Here is a 22,055-nt window from a genome sequence, read left to right as displayed (position 1 = left end):
GGAAAGGCACAGAAATACAAGAGGAGTTTTAGAGCTCTCCATAATGAAAGAGCAGAGCTTATGATTTGTTTCTATGGGTGTTTTAATTGTTGTCTACATACCATTACTGCCTGAACCTGTTAGTTGTTTTCTCTATGAGCAGGAAGAGACGATGTGAAAAAAGAATCAGTTAGTACTGACAAGCTATGTAAAGGACTGTGTGAAGAAGACAACAGTAATATGTGATAGGTTTTATTTCTCCGTTGCTCTTGTGTGTATGAGTTGAGCCTAGTATTTTCAATTTCTGGAGTAGAAATGGTTTCTTACGAGGTTTGAGTGTGGAGTGTAATCTGGTTTTATTTAGCAGTGGCAGCACAGTGTCCAGTTTATGGGGGATATGGCAGAAGTTAAGTGTGAAAGAGGTTGTAGTAGACACATAGGCACTCAGGACTGTTACATTTGGAGCAGGTGGAATGTGACCCTAGAGACCTGTAATTCTGTGCAGCTTTTGCTGGTGTGCACTCTGATTCTGTCACTATTCACAAGATAAGATGTGGATGAGATCTCTTCTGGGAATATATGAATGCTAAAGGAAGTAGTATCAGTAACTCAGTAGGAAATGCTGCTTCCACAAGCTTGTTACTAACCCAGGTATCTGTGTGTGAAGCAACACAATGATAGCAGATATGCTTACATGTTTGCTGGATGGTATGTTAGACTGTAGGGCTGATCTGTTCTGAATTTAGGTGGCCATAATACTTTCCCTAAGAGTACAGATTTCAAATATCAGCTTTGACCTTTGCTGAAAAGTAACTGTTTCTGGTCTCCCATCCTTCAAAAGTAACAGAAAAGTCAATCTATTGTCCTCTTTTTTTTTTTACTGATGACTGTTCTGGGGGAGCTGAAGTTAGTGAGCTCTTGCATATCAGATGACAAAGCAGGGTGATGACTGAAGTGTTGAATTTTTACTTCATCACCTGAGGCAAGATTGATGTAGATTGGATAGTGTGTGTGTGTGTGTGTGTGTGTGTATATATATATATATATATATACACACACACTTGTCTATATGCTTGCCCTATATACTTGTCCTGGTTTTATACCCTGTTTTAGACATTAGCTTTTGGCTGCTACTAGAAGTAGGATATGCAATATAGAAAAGCATGTAGAATATACTACTTAAATAAATTAATACAATCCAATTACAGCCTTCCCTGTCTAGGTACTAGAAGGGATTTGACATCCTAATCATCAGGCCTCTGTCTGTTCATACAGTTTATACTATAATAGCTTTGTACCCAAGATGTTTTAGCTTACAGTTCATTGAATCATATAATGATTTCAGTTGGAAGAGATCTTAAAGATCACTTACTTCAAACCCCCCTGCCATGGGCAGGGACACCTTCCATTAGACCAGGTTGCTCAAAGCCCCAACCTGGCCCTAAACATTTCCAGGGACAGGGCATTCACAACCTCTGTGGGCAAACTGTTCCAGTGCCTCAGCACCATCATGGTGAAGAACTTCCTTACATCTAATCTAAATCATTTTTGTGTCCTCCTCTGGACTCACTTGAGCAAGTCCATGTCCTTCTTTTGCTGGGGGCCCCAGATCTGAACACAGCACTCCAGGTGGGGTCTCATGAGAATGGAGTAGAGGGGGAGAATCACCACCCTTGACCTGCTGGTCATGCTGCTTTTGATGCAGCCCAGGATGCGGTTGGCTTTCTGGGCTGTGAGTGCATACTGCTGGGTCACGTTGAGCTTCTTGTCAACCAGCACTCCCAAGTCCTCCGCAGGGCTGCTCTCCATCCAATCTCTACCCAGCCTGTCTCCGTGCTTAGGATTGCCCTGATTTATGTGCAGAACCTTGCACTTGGCCATGTTGAACTTCATGAGGTTTGCCTGGGCCCACCTCTCCAGCCTGTCCAGGTCCCTCTGGATGGCACATCCCTTCCCTCCAGTGTGTCGACCGCATCACACATCTTCATGTCGTCAGAAAACTTGCTGAGGGTGCATTCGATCCCACTGTCCATATCAAAGATGTTAAACACCACTTGTCACTGCTCTCCACTTGGACACTGATCTGTTGACTGCAACTCCTTGAGTGAGACCATCCAGCCAATTCCTTATCCGTTGAGTGGTCCATCCATCAAATCCATGTCTCTCCAATGTAGAGACAAGGATGTCATGTGGGACAGTGTCAAATGTTTTGTACAAGTCCAGGTAGATGACATCAGTTGCTCTTCCCTTATCCGCCAATGTTGTAACCCCATCGTAGAAGGCTACCATTTATGTTAAAATATGTTAAAAGTTATTGTGCTTTCAGGTTAAATAAGAAACATCTGCCTTTCCTTTTTTTTTAAGAGAATTTATAGCCATAAAGTAAATAATAAACATCAGCTCTCCACTTCAATGAGATGAAGAGAGAACCCCTTTTTTTTTTGATCACCGATCATCATCTAAGAAATAGGTTTCTAGTACAATTCCAAACTGAATAACAGGAACTTAAGATAGCAGTGTACTTAAATTGAATGGGTTTTTTTATCTTCTTTTGAGGTTACATCATGTAATATTTGTGCCATTGCTAATTAGATAGGTTGTCTTTGCAATTCCAGCTACCAGTGCACTTCTGTGAGCAGAGAATAGTCCTAGTCTGTAATAATTTGATTGTAAGTGGGTTGTTTGTTTGTTTGGTTGGTTTGGGTTTTTTGTTGTTTTTTTTTTTTAATGCACTGGGATCTCTCATGATGAAAGTTACTGTGGTATTAGCATGTGATCCTGATTGTTAAGTTTGTCTCGTGGAAGTAGCGATCTGAGATATGACAGTGCACTATGCTCATAGATCCAAAACTTTAGGAACATTTTTGTATAAATTATGATCCCTTTAGAAGAACTATCCAGAATTACTTAGTTTTAATTTACTATGAGGTGGATAGAGATATTTATGTTTTGAAATATATTTGTCACAAGCATGCTGAGTCAACTGACATATCAGAAATAAAAAGCAATGTCAGAGCTTTGGGATGAAGTGTTCTGGCTGTCTTACCTGTTGCTGATTGGAGTCAGTTTTGGGTGTTGCTTTTTCTGTTATATGCAAGATTGCAATATTCTTACTAGGTGAGGTTTTCTCCTTTTTCTTGTTGGGTTTTTTTTTCTTCTTGTCTGGTGAGATGTGCCTAAATGGACTTCAGTCAGGGATAATGTAACTTGGTGAGGAAAGGAGGGTGAGTAGGGATGCTCGAGTTGAGACTTAATGGTAGGCAAATGAGAGTTTTTCCTAAGTCAGGTGTGTTAGGTTTTTTTGAAGCAAGGTGAAGTACCTTGCAATTACGTGGGACTGTTTGTTAGCTGGGCTACTGTAAAGCTAAGTGTGTCAGGTTGTTTGACCTCTTCTTGCCTTTTTTTTTTTTTTACGCAGCTCACGTGTTACTGCTCTCAGGGGACTTCTGGCCAGGCAGATTTACCATGAACAGTGTCGGATACAGTTCAGTTTTAGACTGCAACTGCATTAATTACAGTGACCCTGCTTTATGGAGACTTTGATCATGACTTCTCTTACTGCTGCTCTAGTTTTTCAGAGGGTTTGTAGTTCTGACAGATTCTAAAAAATTTTGCTTGAGAAGGGCTCACAGCATGATTAGTACCTACACTCAGAGTGACCATTTCTAATAGTTGTGTGTTTTCCTCTTAGCTGCTCTCTTAGGAGACTAGAGATCTTTCTTATCAGTGAGTATGCTCCTTTTGCTTACTCTGTGAGCCTGGTTGTCTCCTGTTGTGAAATCTCTCCTGTGACAGTCTATACATGTGCCAAATGATTGGCCTCTACCTCTGTCACGGTAATTACTTCAGAGAAAGAGTTCTGCATAAGACATCACACAACATTGAGCTGAGGTTGATGAGATGCAGTCGCAACAGAGTGCTAAAGCTGCCCTAGGCAGGTCTATAAAGAAGGCTTTGTTCTACAGGGAAATTCTGTAGACTGATGAGTTGGATAGTTTAAAGCATTTAGTGAGGCCCCATAGTTACTGCAGATCATTGAAACAGAATACAAATATAAGGTTCTTCAGGAAGGAATTCCTAATGAGACTTCAGCTGTTTCACATCCAGAAATGCTTACCTGTAGTATTTTGTGGGACTGTCACAGGGCACACTGATGCTACTTGTGGCTAATTCTATCCTATTTCTTTAGGAGATGATGAGCAAAGTGATTGGTTTTATGAAGGAGAATGTGTTCCAGGATTCACTGTCCCCAACCTTCTTCCCAAGTGGGGAGCTGACCACCGATCTGAAGTGGAGCGGATTGACTCAGGCCTGGACAAGCTCTCAGATTCCACCTTCCTTTTGCCCTCGCGGCCAGCACAGAGAGGTGAGGGTCATAAGGAATGCTATGTGTTTGATAACTTTTGATGTGATGTCAAGAGTAGACTCTGTTCATAGGTGCTGCAGTTTAAACTGATATTAGTGATCTGTGTTTTTCATGATGCAATTAAAAATAACTGCAGTACTGAAGAGGATACTAAAATACTTATATCAGCTGCCCACATTCTTGATTTTTTTAAATAGGGATATTTCATTTGTGAATAAATTGTCATATCTACCTCTTGCAGATTGAGAAACAAAGAGACAGAGAATCTGATTTGACCAGTGAACTAACTGTTTTTCCTGGTGGTTTTGTCAGGAGGAATCTTCTGTATTCATTACTCTGTTTTTCTGGGTTTGGTTTTCAGGATTTCATGCTCGCCTGAATCGCCTTCCAGGAGCTGCTGCACGTTGTCTCCGAAAAGGCCGGAGGAGGCTTGTTGGCAAGGTATTCCCTCTTGCAAGACAGTAATTTTCAATATTTCCAATGCTGATCAGTCCTGAAGTGCTATTCTAAGCTATCACATGAATTGTCTTCTGCAGAAAGGGGTCCTGTATATTTTTTGTTTCATGTATTGTTTGATTTGTTTAACTGCCTTGACTGCCAGAAGTTGATTGAGTGACTAAGTGGATTTTAAGGCAGGTTTGGAGGGGCAAAGACAGTTGATCAGTGCTAAAAGCAGTATGAAAGGGATCTGAAGATGAATGACAGGGAGCATAAATATCATGAAGATTTAGACAGAATGTAGAGGAAAATGATGATGGTGTGAGACTTGTGCATGCTCATAATCTGAGACTACAAGGGCAGAAAGGTGACTCAAAGGTGAAAGAAGGCCAAATTTTAGATAGGGGAGGAGACTTATATGAATGGCAGTAAAAGAAGGTGGTTTTAGCAGTTGCATTTTCAGTGGGGAGATAGAAGAATAAAAGGGTGTATGCAATAATACAAAGTTACCCAAAGCTATTGACTAGGTTTATTATATGTAGGGCAAACAGCAAACAAAGTATGACCCCTGTTTCTAAAGGAATAAACAGTGCTTTGCAGATGCCTGTCTAAAAGAGGGAGGGATACACCTGCTTAGGTCTGGATATTGGAGTGTTGAGTGCTGCTGTCTGTTATAAAAGATTTTTCTGAGAAGGAAGCTGTTGACTATGTTTAGCTTTTCTTTTATTGGGATGTACTCTGCTTTTGAAAATATTGGCCTATGTTCTGAGCTGACTGGCTTTAAGGGAGTCCGTTAGCAAGGTGTGTTAGACGGGCCTGGAGTCTAGAGGAGTGTGACTTCTTCCTTCTATTTAGTCACACTTGAAAGATCCTTGTTTGCCCCTTCTTTCTTCCACTCACCTTGCTTAGTTGTAATCAGCATTTAAAATATGAATCCTTAGCTGGCGAGAGACTGGTTTTGGATAGGGTTCCTCAGGCCACCTGCAAGTGACTGGGCCTGTCGGCAGCACCTATAATGATCCAAATGAGAAGGATAATATTTACTTGTTTAATTCATCTTCATCACCTTAAAGGGATCTTTGTCATTTGCAGCGGAGGTCACTGCTCCCCCTTCCCCATCTCTCTCTAAATTGTAATCATAAATAATGAGTTTCATTCAGAGCTCCCCGCCAGCGAGCTGCTAATTACCAAAAGTACGACTTGTAATTTACACAGTAATAAACCGTAAATTTAAACATTACGGCACTTTAAGTTAATAATTTTCCTGCTGTAACAAATAGCCCATCTTTCACCCCTGCTGCTACAACTCCCCCCAAACTTTGAGTGCATTTTGCCTGTGTAACCTGGCACAAACATATCTTAGCTGTGAAAGCTTTTTACCCTCATCTTCAGACCCTTTCTTCAAAGTATATTTCTTTCTTGGAGGTAGTTGCTGTGCAGATATGAACAGCTGGTGCTTCATGTGTATGTGTATGCCAGCATCAAGCACATACACAGGGCACTGTCTCGCAGGGAGAAATGTGCTCCCAGAGCAAGTCCTTTCTCTTAGGTTCTACCTTTTCTTTAGCTGCTCAAGGTCCTGCTGCTGAATTGCTGCTTTCAGAAAGGACAAAAGCTTCATGCATCCTCCTTGTTTCATTTACCTGTGCTTGGTGAATTGTTAGTGGGACAGTGTGATGTCCTGTGTCTGAGCCTGTTTCTGGCCCAGTTGACCCCAGCAACCTGCAAATAAGCACTTCTCGGCTATTTCCCCTATTTTAACTGCATCCTTGCGCTGCATCCTTTGTACTAGTCCAGTCCTTGGTGTTCCCACATGCAAGCAAGTATCACCACTAAAATAATAAAAAACAAGCTCCACAAATAAAACTGAATGATTTTCTGCCATTCTAGTTAGACCATCAACTGAGATGATTTAACTAAAAGGAGGGTGAATATGTTTAGCTGGGAGTAGGCTAGGAAGGAAAAAATGTGGCCCAGGGGAATAAGATCTGTTCTTATTGGCAGCAGCAAACTATTATATCTGCTCACTGTGTGAGAGTCTGCAACCTTTTACCTGTCTTTGTGTTTCAGGAGACCTCCATGAGCACTCTGGGCACCGAAAGGCTAGGTCATATTGTTAGTGATCCGCGCCAGAAAGAGTAAGGCTCTTAACAGCTGTTGTGTAGAACTCTGGGAGTGGAGAAAAAACTATAAGGTCCTCTTCCTTCCTGGGACTGAAGGGAATGAAGAACTGGGTGGTAACTTAAGCATGTAGTGACCCATGGAATGGGAGACAGTCCTCTACTGATGGCTTCTCCTTTTTCTTATTTGTGATTGCTGACTTCCCTTTACATCTAAGGCTGCTGCAGTGTGTGGACACTGCTCAAATGTCCTTTTAGTTAGTCAGCTTTTTCATTCCCCCTCTTTTATAATGTACCATTGCAATAATTGCAGATCTTCTGCACAGTATGAGAAGACTGAGCCCTATATGTTAGTTTTTTAAAAATCTTCTGTGTGGAGTCATGTTATGGGTACATACCTAGACCAGAAATCATGCTAAGGCAGATGTGAAATTGCTTTCTCTCTCTTTGGTGTTCTGTCTCCTTCCCCAGTTAGTTTATTTAAATTATAGTCGGCACCGGAAATAGTCATGGTGCCTATCCTTTGGCATCATAAAATGCTATTTTAGTTGGGCAATGGATAGGTAAGGATGACACTCTTGACTGGAGTGCAGTGGGTCCAGCCTTTGCCAGCTGTTGGTGTCCAGTATTCTTTCTTGGATCTGAAACTTATTGTTAATGAGTCCTGCTGATGTTTAATCTTTCTCCTTCTCCCTCCATCTTTGTTCTTCCCTTCCCCTTCTCTCATTACCCCCAACCCTCCTTTTTTTCCCTCCCCTTGTTCGTTCTTTCATTGACATTACTCCCACCTGTTCTTCTGGCTCTGCCTCCTTCCAGTTTTTGGTTACTATCCATGGGGAAGAGAGATCGCAACCAGGTAAGCTGACTCTGCTTTACCTTTTTTATTTTCTTGGTTTCCTTCTCACTAGAAAGAACAAAGTGCTGGCTTCTGATTTCCCACATACTGTGGCCTGTGCACATGAGGTAAGGCAGCCCTGTCCTGTCTCATTTTGTTAACTGGTGTCTTCTGGGCTTTGAACACAACCCATGTCTCAGACTTTATATTGTCTGTTTAAACTGAATAGCTCAGGAACTCCTTTTGTTTATCACCCAGTTTCAGGTTAGTGTAGGCCTTCCTCTGACAGTGAGTGGGAGGGAAAATGCCACTTGGCAGGAGGACCTTTGGCTTCTCACAATTCCATAAGAATTTGAACATTTTTCTCTTTTTAAATGCTTTGTTTTGCCTTGTTTTACTCAGGCTTCTACCTGATAGTCTCATCAACAGAGGAGGGAAAAAAATGGTGAGCTGACTGTAGTTAAATAGCAGCCATAACAGAAAAATCTAAGAGGTGGTAAGCAAGAGAAATAGGCATTCTTGTAACTGAAACTCTTGTGTGTGCACTTTTATATTCACCAGTAAGTCTTTCATAGCTTCAGTGTTGGGAGACTTTTTTACTTAAGATATAATAATAGCAGAAAGTAAGAAGGGTCTTCCATTTGAGCTGTAGTGTTGTAACAGTGTTCCTAATCATGCACAATCCCTTCTGGTCCTTGTGAATTGTTGAAATCTGTTTTAACCTTCAGGTGACTAAAAATACATATATGGCAAGAAGTAATTTTCAGGCCTTTGTGCAATTGTGTGTTTTTTGTTAATGAGAACATTTCATGTACCACTTTTATGTTGCTAAAAGTAAGAATGATAACTGCATAAGCTTTAAAATGACCAAAATAAATTACTTTTGTTTTTCTTAAATGAACTTGAGTCAGCCACAGAGGGTTACTGGTGATTGTTCCCTACTGTGCAGCTGCAGTGTAACTTCACAGACAGTAAACTAACAGTCCAACTTAAGGAGGAGCTTCCTGATAGCAGTAACTTTGTGGTGCATAGTGCCTCTTCTTTCTCAAAAAGGTTGAAGGCAAAGGCCTAGTATTGTGTTCTAGAGTTGCAGATGGCTTTTATGACGAGTCCTGCTACAGTTCTGGATTATTCATTTGTCCTTATTAAAAATGCATCTGTAATCCAAGTAATACAAGAAAAGTGTTCTGGAGATTGGTGTAGCACTTTGCAAAGCAGATGGAAATGAATTTCCTGCTTGTGGTGTGAATTATAAATACAGAGAAGATGCTGAATGGAAGTGTAATGCAGGTATTCCAAAGAAACTACCAGTCTAAACCTTCATTTGCATATTGATCAAAGTTTGCTCTGTGCATTTCTGTCCTGACCTCTAAAAAAATCTTGAGTTCTATCTTCTACAACAAGCTGCCTTGAACAGGTTTGATGCCTTCAGTATTTGTCTAGTGTATATCTAACAAAGAGTCTAAGATCATCCTGATCATGCAGTGTTTCAGAAATTTGTTTTAAGCAGCTTGCAAAGAAAGCTTGTGAGGTGGGTTGGAAGTGGGAGAAGCAGCTCACTTGCTGTGGAATGAATTGGGAGCTCATTATCAACAGAACATGGTGGGCCTGAGTCCTCTAGAGGTCTGTTTTAGTGATACATACCACCATAGGGAATATTGGAACTGCTCTGTGGGAAGTTCTGTGCTTGCACCATTCAGAACAGAGACTTTTGTCTCTATAATGTGGAGGTAAACAAGAGACTTCCCTAAAGGGCGGCAGACACTTTGCTTGTGGCATGCAGCAGTAGAGCACTTTGAGTATGGTCTTAGTCAACCAGCGTTTTTAATAATGTGAGTTGAAAGAGAAGTGTGCTTATGAGTCTGTCTGTGAGGAGATGGTTATGAGATTTGTTGTTGTATCCCATGCTAGCCTTTTGTCTGAAGTGAGAGTCAGTTCTCACCTAGTCCCACCCCTTGATGTGTCAGAAATGTCTCCTTAATACTGTATGAACAGCTATAGGGAATAGATCTGAGCAGCTGTATCTGGAGACTATTTCTTTTAATGCTTTGCTTAAATAAAATCTCTTGACTTTCCAGTTCAATCCATTATCTCCTCTGTACTCTCTGGATGTGCTTGCTGATGCTTCCCACCGAAGATGCTCACCAGCACACTGCACTGCCAGGTAACTCCTTTGCTCTGCTCTGTTGGGGTTGTCTCACTTCCTGCCCGTGGTTATCTGCAGTAGTACTGTGTGGTCTGAAGAGTACTCATGGACCTGGAAGGTAACGCACTTTTCCCTAGGAGGCCTGTGTTCAAACTTAGCATAAAACATAGCAATGCAGATTATTTGAGAGTCTCAATATGCTATGGGTGTAGATTATATGAAACAGTGTATGACAGACAGGCAGAACATACTGTGCTTTTAGAAATAAATGCAATGTGTTCTGGATTGTGCAGAGTTGCTGCAAGTCTGTTGTATAGGTACAAATGGGCATAATACTGTTTCCCACTATTAAAATTGGAACAAGATGAGGGAGAAAGTGCTGACAAGCTCGTGTGGGTGACATGCTGAGGTGTTTTGGTATCCTGGGTATCCTAAAATAGACCCTCTGAGCAGATTGAGAACTCACCTGAGGTGACCTCTAATGGCTTGATATCTCTTGTTATAGCTGAAACTTAGATCTATCTGGTCTAGTCAAATGTTGAGATATATTTGAGTCTGCGCAGTTGGGGTTAATATGTTATTCAGGCACCTTCTGCTGACTAATCCTAAATTAAATTCAAGTGTTGGCCTTGAAGGTGACTCCTGTTCATGTGCTGCAGGTGACTATCTAAAGGTAAGGTGCCCTTGAGCTCTTTACCCATGCAAGGAGACAAAACCTTGATTGGGGACATGATTTTGCTTATGTGCTTGTACGGTATGAAGGACCAAATCTGAAAGAAATGTCTGGACTTTCAGCTTCATATGTTTCTTTCCCTTGTTAATTAGCAAATAGAGCATGAAAAATGTACTGAGGTTCTGTGTGTCTGATCGAAAGCTTGGCACCCACCCAGCAAAGTCTCTCCTCCTGCTGGCTTCTGCAGGGAATTTTGTGATGTCGCACCATGACCTCATGCTGCTGTAGCCCGCATGTTAAAGCTGGAAGGGGGAAGGGCGGAAGAAATCAGCTCTTAAATGTTCAACTGGATGAGCATAAAAAGAATTCAGAAGATTGTGCATCAGCAAACTGGTTCCTTCCTGTGCTTTTGCCCCACTCTGGGGATGTTCTGTGCCCATGAAGCAAGGAGATTGATTGGTCTGTGCATCTGCAGCTAAGATAACCTTTCTTGTGCCTTGAGTGCTTTACAGGAGCTTGTCTTCCAAAAAGGAGAGCTAGACAAATCCTGCTCACAAATTGAAACAGGGCAAAATCTTTACCTTTATGATGATCAGTGAAGGTCCTTTCCAAAGATACTGATTATGGCAAGGGATTTCTAAACCTGGAGTGATCACGTTTGCTTGGTTTTGCTGAATATGTAGTCTAGTTAACCAATGAATATATGCTTGGTTCCTTCCTTAAATGAGCATGTGACTGGTGTCCTGATAAACATAATCCCTGATGAATTGTTACAGAATGTTGACAGAGAAGATGCCCCATCCCAGGGGTGGCTGTATTTTTAAGTACCTGTAGTTTGAGGAAAGAGTTCCTATTTTAGTGTGAAATGTGCTCAAGAATCTTTCTTTATAGGATAAAGCAATATGAAGAGAATGAATGTTATGTGGCTCCATGTTTGTGGCAAGGATTGAACCCTTTGGTTCAAGGTACATTTTGGTGCATCGTTTGGTGCATTATGTAAAGATGCTGCCAGGGGCACAGAAGGAATTTGTTCCTTTACAGAAATGTTTTCTTGACAATAGTTCTTTTAAGTGCTTCAGGAGCCAAGTCTATTAGTAGTCCCTCTTCATACAGGAGGCTTATGTGGTCTCTAAGCACTGTTCAGCCATTGCTCCTGTTAACATCTTCCTCTTCTGCTATGGCTGAGTCAATTCCAGTAGTTTGTGCTTTAGTAACCAACTAGGAGCTTGTACCTCATCCTAGAGAAACTTTACTCAGAAATTTGCGGTAATGGTTTGTGTGTGGGAAGCTAATCTACTGAGAATGATATGAAACTGTCTTGACGTTGTGGACATCCAATTTCTTCTGATTCCCACTGTCCATGCAAAATGACCTCTTTCTGCTTAGTTTCTGCTATCACGAACATGTCCAATGGAGTATAGGTACCAGGTGGAGTCTTTTCTCTCCTACAGAAATGTTTTCTTTGTCTTAGTGGTGGATTTTGGTGCAGTTCCTCTGGAAGACTGGTAACCTAGTGCTTCGTTCAAGCAGAGCTTAAGGCCAGAATACTGAACACGGTTGGGTGAGTTCAAGAAAGGCTTTTCAGTGTTGGAGGAGGAGGTTTTATGTGAGGGTTCCTTCGGAAGTCTTCTTTGAAAGGCTGTATAAATTGTACGCTACCAAGATTACCTTTCTTGCTTTATGTCTGCGATGAGAAAAGATTTCATTCAAAGTGCATGCACAGCACTGGGAATTTCACACCCATCATTAGAAGCAGTTTTGTGTGTGTGGTGACTGTTATCATTAGTGGTATAATTTTATTTTGTGAAGCGAGAAGAGTTTCCTGCTTTCTTGCAGTCTTCCCAAGGGATGGCTGGTGTATTAATTTGCTGTATTGCCTCCTGGCTGTTCCCAGGCTGTTTTTCCTCTTCATCATGGAATTTTTAATGGCCCTGCTGTCTCTCGGGAGGCATGCAAGGAAGAGTACCTCAGGGATCTCTTCCTTTTTTCACATGCCTATAATTACTCTCCTTTAAGAGCACAAAGCGTTTGCTAATCATGTCTTGTCTGTTAAGGTTTCAGCTTCATGATGCAGGCTGTTAAAAGCAAGTAAGTAGAGACTTGCATGGACAGCCCAAGTTATCCTTCCCCTCTTTCCCCTCTGCCCATTTGCCTCTCTGGGAGAAAGGAGTGGTCTGAACAGAATTTTCTTCTTGAACTCCTCCTACTTAAGAGGGTTTTGTACTGGGTCAAGTGGAATATCTTAATAGATTTTGGTTATTGAATGGCTCTATCAATGAGAAGTTGTTGTAGGTTGGTGGTTGGTTGGACTGTTATTCCCTTGAAGCAGGGTAAAAGTTTCAGAAGAGCCTGGAGCCAATGTTCCCTTCAATTTGAGTTTGAATAGCAGGTAGAAGATAAATTATCTGTAATGCCATTTATTGTTTACCTAGCCTTGAAAGTAGGGTTATGGGTGAAAAACTCAATTAAATGTTCCCACTGGAGGTCATAGGAAAAGCGGACCTCAGATGGCAAGTAGATGTTGAAGGTGGAGATTTGAAGAATTACGTTAGAGAGACTTCTGAACAGTACAGATGAATTGAAGAAAATCACTTTGCATGCACTCTCAGTTAATATTAACCATAAACCTAGAGTTTAATTGGGTTTAGATGCAAGTCTCTCTTCTTGCCTGGAACACAGGATAAAGGCGTGAATGGTCATCTAGTAAACTGCAGTTGCTCCATACCCTGGATTTGGTGGTGCTGTTAGAGTGAAAAGGCTTGAATTTCTCTAATTCTAGTTCCAACTCTAGAAATATACTAGTCAAAGTAAATCTTGTTCTTTTCTGTATCTGTGCAGAGATCCTGACATTTCTGTCTTTTACCCAAGTATGTGGAAGTACAGGGATTGCCTGCAATGTCAAGCCTTCACTGAGGCAGCTGAGAGTGAACGGATGTTCACAATTTCATGCTTTCCCACTTCAGTATCCCATTCATTCCACGTGACCTATCCACATATCTTTATCTTTCTGGAATTGTCTTTATTGAAAATGTCTTCTGTCAACTGCTTTAGGTATCTTTCTCCTTAGGTTTTTCTAAGTCTTTTTCCATTTAGCTGGAGCACTTTCATGTCTTCCTTTGCTAAAGCCTGGCTAATACTCCAGTTGGGGATGTAACTGAATTCTTCTGACAGGCATGCAGTGAGCAGCAGCTATCAACCTAGTGTCACATGCAGTTGTCTGAGACGTAATGCTCCCATTTTGGTGAATCCTAAATCTCTGGAGTGAATGATAAATTCCCTTGGCTTCAGAATTTTGTTTACTTGCTATTGCTTTCTTTGCCTATAAAGCATGTTGCCATTATCAAATCTGTGTACACAGCAGGTCTGGCAAATATTGGGACTCTTTCTGGCACAGATACCATGTGATTCAATATAAAAATAGAGAATGCAATATATGGTGTCACATAATCTCTGCTTAGAGTGCTTACATGGAAAACTAGAAGAAAATGTGTTCACTTGCATTTGCCACACACAGACTTTTAGGAATGAAATTGCTACATCATGAGAATGCTTACTTGAGGAACAGACGGCTGCTACATGAAGACCTATGAGACTCAGATGATTTAAGAAGTGAGTTGACCTGTTAGTGATTTTTGGAGTCTGCAAAATGTGTTCTAGAAGCTCTCCCATGAGGCTCTGCAGGGCAGAGGAGACTCTGCTAGGCACAGGAAATATCTACAGTGTGATGTGATAGCAAGAACCACTTGCATGCATGGGAGCTTTGCATGCAGATTGGATGAGCAACTTGTGTTGATTTACATGTATTATGTGTGGATCAGACTTTGGTGCCCAGCTGGCTCTATAGTCAAAGAGGAGGAATAACTCTGCTTTTACTATTATTTTTGTGAAGCCATTATCAACAGCCTCAGGTAACACCTCAGGGCTTAGAGAAAGAGCCTTTTATTTGGCCTATGTTTGCTGGGAATATAGCATCACAACAGCAACAGCTGGGTTGTGTGGAGTTTTAGTATCAGCATCCTTGTTAGAATGCTGTCTCTATTGAACATTTACTTTAACATGAGGATAATAATATCCCTTGTATGTATGACAGTAGATTAATGGCTGCCTTTCACTTTCACTACATAATCCAAGTGCTTTGCTTCCTCTAAGGATAGGGTTAGAATAAAGGTTGTCAGCAGAGAAGCTGGATATTGTGAGATTACAACAAGAGGCATACAGCCCTGAGTGTGCGACGTGTCTCCTGCCTCCAAGAAGGCCACAGACTGTCACAGTTAGCTCTGTAGGGTCTTCTCGGAGACCTCGGTTGGAGATTGAGGTATTTTAAGAGAGTGGACATCACTTTACAATCTAGACTTTTTCTTCACAGATGGTGAAGGCATCAGGAGCCTGATGCTGTTCAGTAAGGTTCTTTGTGGGCTGGTGGGTGCTTGTACTCTGTATTTTGTCCCACAGATTGTACTGCCAGTCCCAAATTTCTGTTTAAACCCTGTGGTAGATGTAAATAGTGGCAAGCTCCTGTGAATCTGTAGTCCACATGTGGTCACCTTGAACTATAGGACTGAGATAGGAGTTGGGTGTATGCAATTACAGTTCATTTTAAAAAGAGTATACAGTCATAGAGTAAATATGTAGAAAAGAAACAAAAGGAAGCATTACTTCTGACACTTTAGAGACAGCAATGAATCTCAGCTTTTGGCATAGCAAAGCCTGCTTTTTCTCCAGCATGACTTGCATGCAGAATTGGGTACCTTAACTACTATCTTAAGAACAAGAGACAAATCCATATTTCCTGGATAATTCCTTTATCTTAGCTTGTGAATTAAAAACAAACAAAAAAAATCACTGTCAGAAAGACACTATAGACTTTTTTCATATAAAACTACTTTTTCTATATGTATGTAATTTTTCAGTCACTAACTCCTGGCAGTGGGAGGCTGTAGTGTGAGTTGGATATATTGCAGCCATCATTGTAGATGCACAGTGGATCCTGCTTTGTTTCTCCAGGTGTGTTCTACTTTTTCTCTTCCCATGTTAGAATTTCAGTCCTCTCTAGACTGTAAACTAGGTTTTCACATTAGTCTCTGGTCACCTAGCACATCCAGCTGTGACTTTATTTTTTCTTATGATCAACTAGCCATAGTCCAGAAGTAACTAGGCAGTTATTTTCTCATTACTGTTTGTGCAACACTGAAGAAAGGATGGAAGCCTAGCAGAAGTGATTGAAAGCCAGTAAGGACAGAGAAAATACCATTCTGGTTTCTCAGTTTAGGCCCAGATCTTTCATCCTACAAAGCTCTGTGCCTCAGACTTCTTCATGGAAAGGCTTGTGACAATGCACAAATATGCATTTTCTGTCAGCCTTTCTTCTCAGCCCTGTTCTATTCTACTTCAGAGTCATTTTTAAACTGTCCAGAAGAGTTGTTAAAATTCAACTTTGGCAGAAAAACTAATTCATGGTTGCAGCCTGTTGGTGAGATTTTCACAATTTGTAGTTCAGCCTGTCCGCTGCAATGTTGTGTGCTGGGCATACATACCCATGACCTGACTTTCCTGGTGGTAGCGTTTCTAGGAGTCTGCTGTTAAACTGGGATTCACCAATTCAATTCTCTTACCAATATAGTACCTGTATGCGAGCTAGTAACTAGAAATTTAGATTGAAAAGTGTGGTATCTACTGAAAAATGCATATTTCATAAATTATAAGTCAGGCACCCTTTCTGTCCATGTCTTAATGAGGACAGTCATCCCTGCATGCATTCTTCTCCCAGGGTACCTACCACCTGGAGTTTCCCTGTATGCAGATTTATGGTGCCCGTAAAGTGCACCAGCCACTTGAAACTGACACTTTTACCACCAGGTCAGTCAGAGCCAGTGAGTAATCAATAGGTTCCTGATTTACTGACTGAAGTGTGGGTGATCAATAAGGGATAAACCTGTATGAAATACATGTTACAGAGACAATTTATGACCTCTGAGCCTTTGTGTGTTAGAGGCAGGGCTGCTAGATGCAGTGTCTTTGCTATTAGTCTCCAACTGGAGTATGATTTGCCTTTACTTTCACTGCAAGAAGGGATTTTGCAGTTCTCGTATTCTGTTTTAATTTTTTTTTTTTTTTTTTTAACCCTCTTGTGTAATCATGAGGTAAGGGGAGATGAGGTTTGAGCATGGAGCTGACTGCCAGGAGCTCTTACTCAACATTTGTGAACTGGGAAAAATTGCTTAAAGTCTCTTGGAAACAATAATGCATACTTCTTTCTTAGTCTGTAGTGATTCTCCACCAAGGATCAGCTGGCTAATGTTGGTGTAAGTTTATAAAATTAAAAAGGGAACCTTATTATTATTATGTGATAAAATTAGTTGGATTATTATATATAATTATGTAGTCATCTAGTGAGTAATCTAATACTGTGTAACTGATGCAAAATAAAAACCTGAAGTTCCACTTGATTGAGATCTTTTCCTTGGGCTATGTGTGTGCCTAGATGTTTCAGAATACATGGTAGAACTGTGCTCAAATACTATGTAGCTACTATCAAAATAATGTACAAAAGCAATTTTTAGCATATGCAAAGTCACTTAGAGGTTAGTCACTTATGTTTACAAACACAGGATTTGAATATGCAGTCTTATATGTGTGATGGTGTTCTTGAAAGCCCTTAGTTTATGTTTTCAGGAGAATTCTCTATCTGATTATATTAATATGCATTCCTAGATTTGAAAAATTGTTTGTCAGTGAAATTTAGCACAATTTTTAAAATATTTGACACTATTCCTTAATGTCAGATTTGGATGACAGGTTTTGTAGACTTCTTGTAGATCTTTTAAATTTTAGTTGAGAAGACAGAACACTAGATATTTCTTTCTTATTTTGTGATTGCACATTTGTTACAGGTAAGTAGGTAGACCCAGCAGCATTGAGACAATTTGTAGTCTTGGCTTGTATGGGAAATTTTTGTGCTCCCTATGCTGTTCTGTATAGTTACAACAGCACACTTTGGTTTTGTGTAAATTCAGCATCTAAAATTGTATATTTATAAATATGCTGCTTTTTAAAAAAAAATAGATTTTAGTGTGGAAATATAAAGCCATGAATTTTCTCTTTTGTTATCTGTAAAAGATTTCAGTACTTGATAAATGTGTGTGTTAAACTTTCAGGATTTTTTAAAAATCAAAACAACAAGCTTTAAGGACACAGAAGCATTTCCTCACTTAGCCATCGAAATTTATATAGTTCCAATCTTTATACCATGTAAGCACCTCACAATCTTTAATGGATTTTATTTGCACTTTGGTTCTGCATTTGACATGTCAGATCTGATGCAGAGAATGACCAAGGAACTTGTAAAAGAAACTGCTATCTCGGGCAAAGCAGGGATTTGAACCTAACGTCACTGCTAAATTATGCTCTTGTATTCATTATGGATTGTATTTGAGAAAGTTCTCTGGTCTGCTGCCAAGACTGTCCTTTCAGAATTAAGCTTCTCATCTTCCTACATCTAGAACTTGGAGGAATGCTCAGTTCAAGTCAGTCCCAGTAATGAGGATTTCTCCTTAAGTGGCAAATGGTTAAACTGAAATGGTCATCAGTTAGGCTTCAGACTTAACAGTTGATATGACTGGGACAGATTATGCCTTTCAGCTAGTTTACAGGTGCAGCAAGGCTGTATTACTGTAAGCTAGATTCCGCTGTTTTCACAGCACTTTGGTAAGGAAATCATAATTTTGAAAATGCATGAGATGGTTTTGCATTCCTAACTTTATGAACTGTAGTGGAAACAATATGTGTGGACAGTTGGAATATAGGTACATTCTAATATGACTCTACAGTACTAAATAGGTTGCAAAATAATTTCTGAATAAGGGAGCAAATATCATGCAATTTGTTTAAAGAGCAATCTTGTGGACATTTGTTATACTTCTATAGAAGTAATAGTAGGGCATGTGTTATATGACTGCTTGATCACATCTTTACTTATGCAAAGAGTCATTTAAAAGTTAATACAAGCAAGATCCTTTAAAGACTAAGAAATATTATTCTGAGTTTGTTTGTGAAATTTTAAAAGAAATGGGAGCATAATGGTATATTAATGAATAATGTGAGCAAAACTTCCCTGAGAAGCTTTTGATTGTTGCTGCCTACTAATTAAGAAGCTGATGGGAAGGTGGGAGTTAGAGGGTGATTTTCTAGAGTCTTACAGGTAGGAAGTTGGTACTGGAACAGAGTTTAATTTGTTTTAATTTCTCTATAGGCAAGCAAATCTACACCTGGGACCACCATGTTCAAGGGACATCAAGAGGAAACGAAAGCCACCTGCAGCCTCCATGTCCAGCCCAACATCAGGTAACCTGAATTTATCTGTGTGCCAGCATTTATAAGTTTATGTCCCTCTTGAGCAAAGTGCCAGAGTTACAGTAGTCAAAAATAGCATTACCTTGATTTGAAACTAATGAAATGTGTGAGAAAGGCAGTGTGAGAGAGACACAACATGTGTTTCTGCATAGCGTCGAAAGCTGCTTACTAAACAAATCTTTGATGATGCAGCTATGGTAAATTAATACAATTTACAGTTCTTCACTATACAGTGGGTAATAATCTGTTTCTTCATAAGGTGTTATTTCCACCATTCCTAAATCATTCAGTTCATGGTAATAAGGAGGTGATCAGTACACAGTGTGTTCCTTCAGTGTTGGGCTGACATTAGCTGGTGACTCTGGTGCTCTTTTTCAGGGTGTTTCTAGACACTTTCATCGGAATAGAAATCTGACAATTTTTGTATCATCAACGTGTGACACCACACCACTTACTCCCTGGGAGTTGTCTTATTCTTGTGGATTAAAATAGTCACTTTGTTCTTTTTCTTGCTCTGGGGATATAGTGATTAATATACTGGTTTATTTTCATGTGGTGTATTTCTGGAAGGTGATTGATTACTAACCAGAATCTGAAAAAGTTTTAATCTGCAGAACACAGAGGGGTTTAGGAGACTTCTTTCTGGCCTCTCACCCTACCCTCTCTTGAAATATTATGCCTACTGTCAGACAACAGATGTTCTTCCAACTAGCTTATTAAAAACTACGGTTGTAATTCAGTAACAAGGCGGTGGGTAAGATGATGGGGAAAAATGGTGATGTGAAAACAGTGGGGAAGTCCAAAGGAACTGATGATGAATAGGAGGAATGAAGTTCGAATTTCTTCCTCTGGGTGATGGATAGACAGTAGAATAATGAAGTAGGGAAGAAAGTTGTGCTAGCTCTCTAGGCCACAGATCTGGATTAGAGATTCTCTGAAAGGTTCTGTATTAAAAAAGAAAATAACATTAAATCAATAATCAGTTGCTCAGAAAAAGTGCCATCTGTTATTGACTGCTTATTTAGGATATTCTTTCCTGGCTTTTGAGTGTGCCATTCTAGCATATGCAAACTTCTGTAGAGAAAGGGTTAGTAAAATCATATATCTGTAGCCACAGAATTTTAGTTTTGCGATATTAGGTTTTCTTGGTATGAATGCTAGTGTCTCACTGTCCCCTGTTACCTGTACATTTATTTATTGTTCAGAGTGTACTCTGTACTTCACTGCTGGTCACTTTCTATAGTAAGAGCTTCTATTTCTATGCCTACATATTTAAAATTATTGTGTAAATTGTACTTACCTGACTAGGCAAATTGTACAGTGAACACTTTTTGAAGAATCTGCATCTGGAGTGGATCTCAGCACTGGAAAATAGTACAAAGGTTTGAAAGGTTTTTTTGGTTTTAGGGATGAGGGACAGAAAATTAGAGTATGTACTACAAAATAAGGAAGAAGAGTGTAGTTACTGAAATCTGGATCGAATGCTGATTGTCAAGAGGAAAGTGTTGCAAGATCTTTAATAGTCAGAAATGGTTAAGAGCTCTTCCTTAGACCCTGTTTAGAAATATCCCCAACAAAGTTAATGGCTATGGGCAGGGTTTGCTACAATACTGACTTGCAGAAAGAAACTTTTACAACCAGCTAAGTGAAGCTGTGTCCTAGCTGACTTTCTACAGCGGTCTCCCAGTTGCAGCTGAAGTGCAGCCTGGGCATGTAACTTAGAAAATTCTGAAATCTGATATTATTTCTGTCAAAGGTGATCTTAATGTGGAGTTACTAATGCCTAAAGAAATACATAGGATTAATTTACAATAATGTAGAATTAACTGAAGACTCTTACCTTGTTAGACATTGATGAGGTAGATAGAGCTTGCCATGCATCTATTTGCCCCTACATAAATGTCTTATACTGGGGTTCCTCTGTATGTGAAGAATCAATGCAGCCTCACTTTCTCACTACAGAGGCTTTTTATGGTTGTGATGTTTTACTTCTGCAAAAGATGAAATACAGGTGAATCAGAATGCAGGCCCGTGTTTGTCACTGCAGGCACAGAGTGCTGGATTTCTTCACCTTTAAATAGCTCCTTAGATGAGTCCAACTGCTCTCGTCTCACTTGTTGACCAGGTCCTGCTTCAGTGATCTCCTTTCTTGCAACCTGAGTGCCCCATAGAGGTGAAGGACACAGCCTGAGCTGGCTCCATCAGTCAGCAGAACAAATGGGCTTGCTCTGCCGAACATCGGGCCATCTCGGATTCCACCTCTTTTATAGAGATGAGTGATGAAGAGGGGCTCGTTCCGCTTTGCCGCTGTATTAATACACATCAGGGGCCAGCTCCCGGCACTAAATCACGCTACTGCATACATCTGTTATCGGACTCCTCACCAGTGTGATGAACAAGACTGCAGATAGAGGCTTCCTCGTGTCATTCTTTATAGGATTTCCTAAAAGAATAAATAGCTCAAATCTCTGCCAACACTCTCCCCTGTCATTGTGATGAATTTAGCTTCTTTCTTAAACATGCAGCTACAAATCTTCCCCTGTCGCCTCACTCCCCACCATCCACAGAAAGTTTTGAGTTGAATTTGGCTTAAATCAGAAAATGCTAATAAAAGGCATGAGATGTTGTTGCTATCTTCCTCCTAGCTGCAGGAATGAGAGAAGGGAGCTAGAGATGTGTTTATTTGGGAGTCAAGCAAACTAAGTTTATTCCATGTCTTCTCACAGACTTTCATGAATGTGAGTATTAATTGGGTTCTGGTAAAGCATCTTTTGTCAGAGACCCTTGTATGAACATCAAAAAAAATGCATTACTGTAGCAGAAGTGCCTAAGTCTCTATTGTATTGTTATAGCATTAAACTTCTGGTATTAGTCCTGCGCTTTGAGGCTAACTGGCCTAATACCATAACTGAGATAGCTGTTAAAAGAGTAACATTTTGGAAAAAGGCCTAGCTGTTGAGAGCAACAGAAAGTGGATAGAAAATTCAGAATTCATTTGCACTTTAGGAAGTGACATCAAAATTAAATTGGGCAAACTTACATAAATATTGAGAGAGATTGAAATTGAAAGTTAATGCTTTCTACACTATGCAATTGAGCAGTGTGTGAGCCCTAAAGCATGAGGCTTTGACCAGGAAAGAACAAAAGTC

General features: G+C 40.2%; 1 protein-coding gene across 3 annotated transcripts in view; it reads left to right on the top strand.

The window, feature by feature from the left end:
• Positions 1-22,055, top strand: part of GPATCH2L (G-patch domain containing 2 like) — a 57,667-nt gene that overhangs the window by 7,809 nt on the left and 27,803 nt on the right. For all 3 annotated transcript variants that reach the window (XR_003398554.1, XM_026850078.1, XM_026850079.1), the window contains exons 4-9: positions 4,169-4,345; positions 4,707-4,786; positions 6,854-6,921; positions 7,720-7,759; positions 9,817-9,902; positions 18,806-18,897. Coding sequence is in view for 2 of the 3 variants with exons in the window: in XM_026850078.1 (XP_026705879.1) it covers positions 4,169-4,345; positions 4,707-4,786; positions 6,854-6,921; positions 7,720-7,759; positions 9,817-9,902; positions 18,806-18,897 (543 nt within the window). In the remaining variant the exon portion in view is untranslated. The remainder of the gene's footprint in view (positions 1-4,168; positions 4,346-4,706; positions 4,787-6,853; positions 6,922-7,719; positions 7,760-9,816; positions 9,903-18,805; positions 18,898-22,055) is intronic.

The sequence above is a fragment of the Athene cunicularia genome (assembly GCF_003259725.1).
Source record: "Athene cunicularia isolate RWA chromosome 5 unlocalized genomic scaffold, athCun1 chr5_part1, whole genome shotgun sequence".
Taxonomy (NCBI): domain Eukaryota; kingdom Metazoa; phylum Chordata; class Aves; order Strigiformes; family Strigidae; genus Athene; species Athene cunicularia.
This window is presented reverse-complemented; position numbering and strand designations above follow the sequence as displayed.